The sequence below is a fragment of the Bombyx mandarina genome, chromosome 21 (genome assembly GCF_030267445.1).
Source record: "Bombyx mandarina strain Sakado chromosome 21, ASM3026744v2".
In the NCBI taxonomy this organism is placed as follows: domain Eukaryota; kingdom Metazoa; phylum Arthropoda; class Insecta; order Lepidoptera; family Bombycidae; genus Bombyx; species Bombyx mandarina.
The window spans coordinates 2,901,022-2,914,085 of NC_143227.1; the positions used below are offsets into that span (position 1 = coordinate 2,901,022).

General features: G+C 36.2%; 1 protein-coding gene across 1 annotated transcript; it reads right to left on the minus strand.

Annotated features, from left to right (window-relative positions):
• Positions 1 to 422: 422 nt before the first annotated feature.
• On the minus strand, positions 423 to 9,782 carry LOC114244980 (uncharacterized). Its single transcript, XM_028176980.2, has 4 exons — positions 9,624 to 9,782; positions 9,067 to 9,248; positions 6,592 to 6,702; positions 423 to 567 (listed from the first exon to the last, which is right to left on the minus strand). Exons 1-4 carry the CDS (start codon positions 9,780 to 9,782, stop codon positions 423 to 425), a joined length of 597 nt encoding a protein of 198 aa, XP_028032781.2.
• Positions 9,783 to 13,064: the final 3,282 nt, after the last annotated feature.

Here is a 13,064-nt window from a genome sequence, read left to right on the forward strand (position 1 = left end):
AAAACAACTCACGACTTTGGCGGTCGCGCTTCGGCGGTAAAAATAATTAGAGTACCGTTAATATCTACATGCGCATGCTTACAATACTTCCTACTACAAGTGAATGCCAGTTGGCGATTGCAATGCGATTCCAATAATAGTCAGGGAATGCTGCCGTCCAGTCGTTGAATATTTTGGTCGTTTTTTGCGACATCGACGATAAAAGGATACTGCCAAACCGAAACTGCTGATATTGTCATGGATTCCATAGCTATGTTGGAAGTCGTCATTACACATGTTCCAGGCGTCCAAGTATAAGAAGTATCAAAGTTTGTGATTCCACTGTTTCTCATAAAGCGGCAGTGGCTCATCAATTCAAACTCTTTCAGTTAGTCTAAATGAAAACAGTGCAACGGAAACAACTAAACCTTATATTTATTGAATTAAGTCTTAAATTTATTGAATTCAAGTACAAAATCAAGAAACGAGAACGTACAATCATTGGTTTGACTACAAATATCAGGATCTGAAAGTTCGGTGTACGCGATGCCGACTTCTTTGTGGAATTCCTCATCGTGTAGGGGTGCTCTGTAAATTAAGGATAATTTATTGTGAGACGTCGTGTGAAGGTGTTAAGGTACAGTTTACGTTGTTCGTGAATTAGTTATTGCTTCGAAATAGCCTCAACAGCGATTTTCTTTGTAGTACGATTTTCTATTTATCCCCTTAAACACAAAAACAAATTGAATAATGATCATAATATTAGGACATATTTTAATTTATTTACGTAATTTCTGAAGAATGTTTCATCGGTTTCCAGTTTTATTACTCAAGCCTCTGGCTTTAAATGCCTATCAGAAGACTGCCGGCACTAGCCTTAACACAGGTTCAGCTATCAAATGCATTTTGCGTAATTACTGGTGGTAGGACCTCTAGTGAGTCCGCACGAGTAGGTACCGTTACCCTGCCTATTTCAGGCGTGAACTAGTAATGCGTTTCGGTTTGAAGGGCGGAGCAGCCGTTGTAACTATACTGAGACCATACAACTTATATCTCAAGATGGGGGCGGCATTTATGATATAAATGTATGATATAAAAAACATTGCACTACGGGCGTAATCAAGACAGCCAATATCCAAATGGAACTGTGACTGCAGTCTTGTGTTTCAATTAAGTCAGGGGTATTTACGCTGTCAGTGAACTTCGGTGACCTCTTAGCAGACCACGAGCTCACACATGTCCACTACTTGTTAGTACTGGTGGTAGGATCTTTTGTGAGTCCGCACAGATAGGTATCACCGCCCTACCTATTTCTGCCGTGAAGCAGGAATGCATTTCAGTTTGAAGGGCGGGACAGCGGTTGTAACTATACTGAGACCTTAGAACTTATATCTCAAGTGGGTGGTGCATTTACGTTGTAGATGTCTATGGGCCCAGTTACCACTTAACACCAGGCGGGCTGTGAGCTCGTCCACCCATCTATGCAACAAAAAAATTAAAAAATGGGGTTACATATATTTCGTCAAACACAAGTATAAATTTTGAAGTTCAGATTAAGATCGCACTACCTTGCACAATTAATATGGCTCCTACGATATAATTGTACAAGTTGCTACTTATTTTGTATTTTCTTGTATATCTTTAGTATTTATTTGTATTTAATCGTATGTAAGTCTATCTTATATTTTATTTATTTTTCACAACATGTGTATATAAGTATATATTTTTATGTAAGTTAGCACCGTCCATGCTAGTTTGAATATTCCTCTACCTGCAAGGTTGCCTGGAAGAAATCGCTTTCAGCGATAAGGCCGCTAATTTATGTCACCGTCTATTTTTTGTTTTATATGCTTACTCTGTACATATGGTGTCAAATAAAGAGCTATATTATTATAAATAATGATTGAAAACGCTCCGCTTGTGAACTAATCTCACCCCGTTCTGCGTCTGCGGATAATGCGATAATATTAGGGTGTTCCAATGGTTGTAGTTTGAAGGGTTATTGTACTATTTGGACGAAAATTATATCGTTTAAGGCGTCTGTATTTTATCCTAGGATTTTCGTTCCGTAATATAAATCTAGCGGAGAGTCCCTTAGGAGGTTCTGTTCGATGTTACGTGGGTCAGAATTTAGATGGTGGTTTAGTTGTTCTGTATAACGACAGCACAATTCTTGCGATATAACTAACTATTACGATATAACTATGAAGTCGTCTAAAAGGATAAGACATCCGGTGCATTCGTATCGAGCGATGCACCGGTGTTCGAATCCCGCAGGCGGGTACCAATTTTTCTAATGAAATACGTACTTAACAAATGTTTACGATTGACTTCCACGGTGAAGGAATAACATCGTTTAATAAAAATCAAACCCGCAAAATTACAATTTCCGTAATCACTGGTGGTAGGACCTCTTGTGAGTCCGCACGCCCCGCTTATTTCGGCCGTGAAGCAGTAATGGGTGCAAGCAGTGGGGCAGCCGTTGCGACTATACTGAGACCTTAGAACTTATATCTCAAGGTGTGTGGCGCATTTACGTTGTAGATGTCTATGGGCTTCAGTAACCACTTAACACCAGGTGGGCTGTAACTCTGAGTAATTAACATTTGGCGAATGGTATATTGGATTTCCTTTGGTGTCCGTTCCTCTAGTTTACTCAACATCAGTTTACAAATCTGTAGTTATACGGAAATATTTATGGAAAATGCATGAAGTGTTCGCAAAATAAGAATGTGGTTTATTATTGAAAGTTGATTTCGTTTGAATCGTTCAAAATATTTGTCTATACTAAAATTATAACGCTGAAGAGTTTGTTTGTTTGTTTAAACGCGCTAATCTCAGGAATTACTGGTCCGATTTGAAAAATTCTTTCATTGTCAGATAGCCCATTTATTGAGGAAGGCTATATAACATCACGGTAAGATCAATCAATACAAGTGGACTACCAATAAAGAATGGTATTAAAAATAGGAGTTTAAATAGCTCCTTATTATTCTATAATTCAAAAATATTTTCAATTTCTTCGTAAATGAAGTGGGGGGTAAAATTTAGCGTTATGCCAAAGTTCCACACGAACGGAGTCGCGGACAAAAGCTAGTCTTAATTAATTAAAAAAAATTCAAATGAATCCAATACTGCTTCGTGGTAGTAATAGGTAAGCAGAATAGCACTGCGCATCCGTGCTTCCAATTATTATGCTATACCAATAGTACAAAATATCATGCAACGTTCATTAGTTTTGAAATACCAGCACGATTGGCCATATCTTCTGAAGACGCTCGGAATGCGTCACACCCACCCTGAGAAGGTGCTCTCATGATTTATGATCAACTGCACCCTCGGGAATTTTAAAACAATTTTATTTTTATCTTTAAAATATATGTTTTATCAAGTTCCTTTGTTTCTTAATTTATCTTTTAAGTGCATTAAGACATGGCCCGAGCATTATTTGCAATGAGTTTGGTACTCGTTTCATGATTTTCCAGTAAGGTTAAAGTTTTTATTTGTAACTAGCTGACCCGGCAGACTTCGTAATACCTCAATCGATAAACAAAAGACCTAAACTTTTGTATAAAATAAACTTAAAACAAACAAAAGGAATCCGTCCGTCGGCGGACACATCAAAGGAAAAACAAAATTGTTATTTTTCCAAGCATTTTCATATTTAACTACCTTTTAAGCCTTCTCTGGACTTCCACAAATAATTCAAGACCAAAATTAGCCAAATCGATCCAGCCGTTCTCGAGTTTTAGCGAGACTAACGGACAGCAATTCATTTTTATATATAGAGATATAGAAGATGTAGTTAGTTTGTTTATGCAGTATCTTCTCTGTTCACAATGTTTAATACGGAATTAATCCATGTTGCTACGTAACTACTAGCGTACTGCTAAGAGGCGATACGAATTCGCAGGAGTAAGTACCGTATTATTTACCCCAGACGCAGCAGTCAAGCGTGTAGGCTTGATGACAGCCATTATACAATACAATCTCATGACCTCATGTCTCAAGGTTGTAGGCGACATTTACGTATTAAGTATATGGACTCGAGTCCACAAAGAAGCCTAAAGAACAAGACGGCTGGTGCCTGTCTTCAAATCAGCACACAGGTACCAATTACTTCTAATGAAATGCATACTTGACAAAATGTTCACGAATAGCTGCCACGATCAAGGTATAACATCGTGTAATAATAATCAAGCCCGCCAAAATTAAAATTAGCGACCACCCTGCGTGTTTCTGCCGTGAAGCGGTAATGCGTTTCGGTTCGAAAGGTGAGGCAGACGTCATATTGTAAAAAATGAGACTTAAAATTCATGTCTCAATATGGACACTGGCATTGACGTGGTTGTTGTCTATGGGCTCCCGTGACCGGTTAACACCAGGTGGGCCGTGAACTCATCCACCCATCTTAGCAATAATAATAAAAACTTAACTTATGCTTTGTTCAAATTAGTAATAAACTCTTCCTCAAGCAAATCTTACTTTTACCAAAAATCTATATATTAATACGTGAAGCAAAAACTTTGTATCCCTTTTTACGAAAATTGTGCGGTCGGAGGAGTATGAAATTTTCCACACTTACAGAGAATATAGAGAAGAAGTGTACAATGCATTTTTTTTTTTAAATATGGCATAAAATATACATTAAATCAATAAAGAAAACATTACGCACACTATCGTGTATTTGACACAAACATACATAAAAATATACTCTTTGTTTACTGTCAATTGGGAAACTTTTGTTATTGTTTAAAGTCTGTGGTCGAATTGAAAATAGATTAATATTGTTTGTCATTAATATTATTGATCTATAGTCCAGTTTTGGCGAATACTATGATAATATTATCGAAATATAAAAGTGTTTCACAATAGAACCATAATAATGTTTAAATTTATAATTTCAATTAATTATTGTCGAATTTCGACTACTGCTGGGCCACTAGTCAATATAAAGTCGTCAGTGTTGTAATTACTGTGGAAGAAATTGAAAACAAAGTAAGTATGTAGATATTTAAATTATTATAATACTTTTACACACAACTTCATGAATAAATAAAAGATCTTATCTCAAAACATCACACGCAAATCTAACCTTAATTTCGTATGCAATAAAAACAAATCCCTTCACGAACGCGTGCAATCTTATCTAAATAATTCATTCTGCATCGATACAAATGAATGTGAGCATTATTTTAAACGTATGAAATACGAGAATCGCATAAACCGACTTACGTTCTCATAAGCAAGAGAGATTCGGTATTTAAAATATGTAATGCAATCAAAACACAGATAAAACTCGAAAGCGAACCTGCGTGAAACGTAACGACACGAGCAGGGAAATTATGAATTAATCCGAGCCCGCTTATTTGTCACGTACACGGATTATATTGCAATTATCGTGGCACGGAACGTTTTGAAGTAGTAAGTCTAAGTCATTAGGAAAGTTTCTAGTTTAATTTTTTTCGAACGCAGCTTAAAAGACCGAACGTGATTTTTCATTTTACAAAAAAATACACTATTGCATTTTATTGTGGATTTTCCGGCTTTAAATACTAAAAGGTACTAGATGAAAGTACGTTAAAATTAGGAAAAAAAAACTACCTAAGTAAAATAATTTTGAAAATAAATTTTGATGCAGTGAACAAAAATGCTATAATTACCTATAGCTACATTTAGCTTACTTATTTAATGGAGATTTTAAATGGAACACTAGATATTTTTAAAGAAATCTATTACGTATATTTAATTTTTTCAATGAATAATTTGTTGACCGCTTTTTATCAATCAAATTAAATTTTAATAGATTTTTGAAGAACTTTGACCTGTATTGGCCATCTGTTTAAATACCTCATTGAAAACAGACGCATTTTATTTGTATTTCATGAAAACGTGCATTGAATTAACTCTAAGATAAAATTAAATTAGATTATTATCAACTAAGCCTTTATCCTGTAGGTTTTATTTTGAGGGCGTGTTCGTAGATTGAAAATTAAATTGAAACAAGACTTATTCGCGCTTAAACCTAATTACAATTTTACATTGAAGAATTTTCATGCGAACTCTCCGCTTATTACGACGCAAAACGAAAAATCGAGAACGTATTCAACAAAAACTACCTAAACGTTAAATTCTTAAATTGTATTACGTTTTAAACGCGCTCGGTCCCGCGATTACGATTTGAAAAACTCCGTTAACAATGACTGAAGTTGTAAAATATTGTGGAAAGAAATTCAGAATTACTGAGCGTATTCTGTTAGTTAATAGTTTTTTTTTTCCTTCCTAGCTGAGAGCCTTGAGAGGCTATTTCAGCGTAACCTTAACTAGTAGGTGAGCTCACGGGTCTCCCTGACGACGTTGCTAAAACGAAACCTAGCAAGAGCCGTGCTTCGCAGAATCTACCACCGGATCGAAAACGCGACCCACTGAGAAGAATCGGCGAGAAACTCAGTGGGCTGTGTCTGAGTTGTATTAATTGTAATAATCAAATAAACAATAATCATGATCATTATTTATGTTACAAACGTATCGGCCAAGAGATAATCGTCTAGGTTTAACGTTAGCTACAATAAATACATTAAGATCTAGATGAAAAAAAAACAAGTCACATACGTGAATACAGCTCTCAAAATGTCATGAACCAAAGATTTCCCCGGTGGTGCTAAATGGGTTTTCGCTTCACAAATACTTCTGACAACGCAAGCTTTGCCGTTCATGTTGCGTCTGAAAATGAATAATCCTTTCAGTGAACATTAAATGATCGATCGAAGACGAACATTATGTTAATATATTTTTAAATTTTATATTTATTTTAATATAATAATAATAAGTAATAAGTAAAAAACGGGGAACAATCACGCATGGTCACTCGGCCCCAATTTCCCCTGTGTTATGGGTACCAAATTACTATTGGGTCGTCGCGTCCCCTTACTGGGGCGCGGGACAGGCCTCAGGGAAACCCCTCTGCCCGGGCTTATGACTCCCTGCCTTTTGAAGCAGGGGTGATGCACTGGTTGATATTGGTGGAACCGAGTTCTTTCTTGATCTCTTCTTCTTCTTCTTCTTCTTCTGTCTTCCTTCTTCTCTTTTTCTCTTCTCTTCGTTCTTCAGGGATGGCCGCTTCTCTCCTCCATTTTTTTTTGCCGAAGACTGTCACACGCACTTATATAAGTTTAAATATAATATGCATATATAGATAATCAGCATCCAGACAAAGAACAAACAAACCTGTTCATCACAAGAATGTTTGCCAGATGTGGGAATCGAACCCACCACCCTCTGCGCAACAATTTCCTAATTGCGCTCCTGCGCTAATTATTGGAACACCGAGTCGGATATTATGTTCATTGTTAATTTTTAGATTGTTTGTCCTAAATTCGTAAAGCTACTAAAAATGTTCATCTAGGAATCTCTATACTGTTCTGTATTTCACGATAGTCTAAATATAGAAGGACTCTATAACTGTGAGTCCGCACGGGTAGGTACCACCACCCTGTCTAATTCTGCCGTGAAGCAGTAATACGTTTCGGTTTGAAGGGTGGGGCAGCCGTTGTAACTATACTGAGATCTTAGAACTTATATCTTAAGGTGGGTGGCGCATTTACGTTGTAGATGTCTATGGGCTCCGGTAACCATTTTACACCAGGTGGGCCGTGAGCTCGTCCACGCATACAAGCAATGAAAAAAAAGCTTTACTATTGTGACATTTTTGTTTGATCTGATGAGTGAACGAACCCATGGCCTAACATTTTGGTAGTTGGAAGATATAACAACATGGTACTCTCAACCCACTTTGGGACATGAGGTCTTTCCTTTAAAATTAGAACCCGTACTTCGGGACAGAATCGATGCGGTTTTGTAATACGTCTTAACACCACTTTGCGTAAAGAACAATGATTAATCAAGGAGGTTTTTTTTTTGTATAGAGAAAATATTTTATTCGCGGCGTATATGTTTTTTTTTTATTACCCTTTTAAGCAGACGAGCATAAGGCCCACCTGATGGTGAGTGGTTACCGTCGTCCATGGACTTCAGAAATGCCAGGGGCAGAGCCAAGCTGTGCTTACCGCTTAATACTCTCCACAAGCCTCTTTTAGAGAAGGACATGTCATAGCGCTCGGGAAACATCGTGGAGGGGAGCTCATTCCATAGCCGGATCGTACGTGCCAAAAAAGACCTCTGGAAACGCACTGTCGGTGAACGCAGCGGTTCCAGATGATATGGATGAACTCTGATCCGATGGCGGGAGGTGCGATGATAAAAAGGAAATGAGAGGATTATCTCAAACAATTCCTCAGAGCACTCCCCATGGAACATACGGTACAAAATACGGAGGGAACCGAATTCCTCCGCAGATCCAGAGGTTCCAAACGATCCGTGAGGATGGGATTATCGACAACCCGAACGGCCCTCTTCTGTATGGAGTCAAATGGAAGAAGCTGGTATTTGGGAGCCCCAGCCGAGAGATGGGAGCAGTACTCCACGCGAGGCCGGACTTGTGCTTTATAAAGCAAAAGTCTTTGTAGACTTTTTTTCGTAAATATGCCGCGAATACTGAAACAGTGAATATGGAAACGCGCCTTTACAAAGAAAATTCAGTTGGATGCCTACATATTGTTTCCTTGTGTGTATCCTTTTTATTATTTATGTCGCGATTAGATCCGCGAATGAAGAAATCGTTAGCCGCGAATATAGGAGTTGGTTTACATTTTTTTAATTCGCGAATTATGAAAAAGCAAATGAAGGAAGCGGGAATAGGAGCTTTTACTGTACTTTTATATTCATAGGGCGAGTTTTGTAATATCGTTTATGCTATTTAATAACGAATCATTCTGCTGATTTTGATATGCCCTTTTTACGTATCAAGTCCTAATTTGTTACTAAATTTATAACTTATTATAACCTTTATTTATATGCCATCCAAAATATAGGCTGTTCCATCCCATTGAGTTAACTTGAACTGTTGGTAGAAACATGGCATGTTATCACTAAAAGCCATAATATATATTTTACCTTGGATATTAGGGCTTTGGACAAACAATACTTCAACCCTTAGTATCTTTTGTATCATATAGTATATAAACTTACGAATCTAAAGCTCCCTGTAAAGTCTCCCAAAACTCTCGCTTCTGTCTGTGATGAAGTTTTTTTCTGTTATGTGCCAATATGACCTTCGCATCGGGTAGATGATACACAACATCGGCTTCAACCGACATAAACCAACCTGACGGAACGTGGGTCATGAAAGTTTTGACTACTGAGGTGGTCATCTGCAATGAAGTTTCCATTACAGAACATGAAACTGCTATTAAAACGTCATGTTCTTTAAATAATTATGTGATTATTTCAAACATTTCTAACTTAATTATTAGTAATTCTTGAAAGTTCCAAATTCCAAATCTGTAGGTGCATTTATTCCGAAAACTTAAACGGTAAAAGATTTTTACTTAAGAAAGTGTACAAGCAAATATGCTTTAAACTATTCAATGTTGAATAAAATATAGAATCTATTATCAGCAAAACACCATACGAAATACAAATCGTGTCTAGCCTTTTTGTATTTTGGAAAGTAAATGAATTATCACATTAAGCACAGTAGAAACGCTTAACTTTCTTGGTCTTTTAGTACGATAATTGATACTTACAGAAACAGTACTTCCGTCTGGAAATGTAAGATGTCGTCTTTTCCTTATGGATCCCAGAGGATTTTTGATATTAGGGCACTGGTCCACGCTACACAAACCCTTGGCCAAAATTGATAAAAGTACTATGAAGATGAATCGCAAATTCTTCTTCACAATCATTATTCTTTTCGAATACTCTTGTTATTCTTAGGTTTATTTAATTTCTTTAAACGTATTCCATTTTGGAAATTCGATTCTTCCAATCAATGCAGCTCAGAGCCATAGGGCATCTCAGTTTGATGTGAACGTGAAGTAAAAAATGAATTTTTTTGTGTCTATTTTAGATTATTATTCATTTACACGTAACACGCAATCATTGCATGAGCTATCTTATGACCTATGTCGAGATTTGTGATAGATTAGTATGGAATACTTTTTTAATCCATTCGAACTTTCCAATTCCATTAATTTGAAAAAATATTTGTTCAGTTTGAAAAAATATTAGCTATATTTCATGATCTTAATAATCTTCCGAAACCAATAAAAGTCTATAAATTAGTTGCAGGTGAATAAACTTATAAATATTTAAAATTAAATATTGAAGCTTTTTCAAAATCAATCAAATCTATTGAACTTTACAGGTTTTTTTATCATCCAGTTCTGAATTTTGACTGAAACTGAACTGAAACTTTATTTTTTACAAATAATGACACATTAAATAAAATAAAAAGGTATTTATTACCTTGAAATATAAAAATGCATCATATACATATACATTAAGATACTCCATTAGTACCTTTTTGTATCTTTACATATTCCACTGTTTTCTACTTCTTACCATCACTTGAATGGCGGAAAAGTGGTATTTGCCATATTTCAGTTAAAAGAATTAGAAAAAACCCCAATCATATTAAGTAAAGTAGCTTTTATTACGCAATATAGAGTTTTGTTTTCTGCTTGTCAAAACTTTACATAACATTAACGGAAGATTTAGAAGATATGTGATAAAGGTTTAGGTCCAATCAATCCAAGTTATGCATACATCTGGCAATTGGTATATCTGTTAACAAAGTGCGAAAATTGAGATCTATCCTTAAAATAAAGTTTTTTTTTTTAAATTGGTAGTTGCCTATCATAATGTTCAACATATAATTTAAAATCATAATAATAACAACCGGCTCAAGGGTTATTATTTTCAACCATCTACCAATAATATAGGTTAATCATTACGTGCCAGGGATTTGTTTCTTATTATGACTCTTCTTAATTTATCATAGTTAATAGATTAATATACATATAATATATTAATCATATTAATAGCACAAAGATCAAACGGCCGATGGGGCAGAAAGACTTTCGAGTGTAGACCACGTACTGGCAAGCACAGTGTCAGACAGCCACCCACCAAATGGAACAACGACCTAGTGAGAATCGCTGGATTACGTTGGATACAGGTGGCAATGGACCGGCCGCCCTGGAGATCAGTTGGGGAGGCCTATGTTCAGCAGTGGACAGTAGGCAGTGGGCACGGTGAGATGATGATGATGAAGACGGATATGAAATGAAGTAAAATAAACTCTAACAGAAGAAAAAAAAAGTTCCTCCCTACGGCACGTTGCAATAGACATACTACTGGATGTATTACTCAAGGAAGTACAGATAACGTTAGATAGGCGGCATTGAAGAAAAGGATATGGGATGAAGTAAAATAAACAGAAGAAACAAAAAAGTTTCTCCCTACGGCACGTTGCAATAGACATAGTACTGGATGTATTACTCAAGGAAGTACAGATAACGTTAGATAGGCGGCATTGAAGAAAAGGATATGGGATGAAGTAAAATAAACAGAAGAAACAAAAAAGTTTCTCCCTACGGCACGTTGCAATAGACATAGTACTGGATGTATTACTCAAGGAGGTACAGATAACGTTAGATAGGCGGCCTTGAAGAAAAGGATATGGGATGAAGTAAAATAAACAGAAGAAACAAAAAATTTCCTCCCTACGGCACGTTGCAATAGACATACTACTACTGGATGTATTACCCAATAACGTACAGATAACGTTAGATAGGCGGCCTTGAAGAAAACTGCTAAATCCCACTGCAGCACGATCAGTACACATGCTACGCCAACTCCACGTAATGATGGACAAGAAGAAGTTAAGAAGGATATCGTAAACAACAAGCAATGGATGAATCGCAGCTAGACAGTCGTAGAAATTGGTGAAAAATTGTAATCTTCTCCATAATAACGCTGGAAATCGTTAATACGTACGTACCCTGACTATAACAATGTAAGATATTATTAATTGTTGGGAGTAGATTGAGGCTGTCCTTTCGCTACATTCATTCGCTCGCTCATCAAACCGTTAGTCGATCGAGTTCTCTCAGCCCACTTTCATATCTTCGCAAATATGTAGGTATTTCGTCTTTGATACTTATTTTTTTCGTATCAATCTTGTCAGTGTGCCCACAGTCGTCATTCATACATATACATATATATTTATGGTACTACAAGTACCCAAATAAATGAATTTTACGAATCATTATGCTTCGTCAATTTTTACAAGTACATACATATATTAGAGGGTTGGTGATAAAATCAGTCTTAGTTTTCTTTCAAATCCGTGTCGCTCGTTTTGAATATCTTTTAGCGGTGGGAGATGCATCGAACGACGATGCAAATCAAAAGCTTTCCAGCCTTGTTTTGTTACTGTCTTAAACCAGTTAGCTTTTGCTAGCTGCGGACGAAGATGATCAAGAACAATAAAGATGTTTTTACGTCCCATATCATTGACTCCAATATCCGTGTGTCGTCGATACATCTATTGAGTATTTTATCACGAAAAAACGAGATAAATCCAATTAAATGGACCGATATTGTATTGGAAAACTTAAAAATTTGTGCACTACTCCTATAACAAACTTTACATGCTTACAGTCTATATGTAGAACATGATTTGCAAAATATTTCTGACGTAAGCCAATTTTTAAGATTAGGTTTTTGTATTGTTTCGTTATATTTTAGCGCGGTATGTGTGAAGTCTCAGTATCTATGTACTAGTTCTCTGTGTGTTTTACAATCAGAAATTCCTCAGGAATTATTCTGAGGAATATTTTGAGATGATACAATTATCTCTTTTTTACCACGTTACTACTCGACAGAGCAAACTGCTCTCTAAATATGATTTTAAAACTGTTCTTTGTGGTTAAGTAATCGATTGACTTTGACGTTTTCGATATCCATTGTGTTCTTAACTGATTACCATCAGGTGGAACCAAGCTCGTCTGTCTGCGAAAGCAGTTACAAAATATTTATCAATACGAAGTATCCACAGCCTAGTTGGTTAAATATATTGGAATTATATGCTACTAGCCGTACTCGCCTGCCTCGCTGGACATTTAAAATTAACATTATTATTTATTGTCATTATTATTAGGGAGTCCAACACTCATATAAAT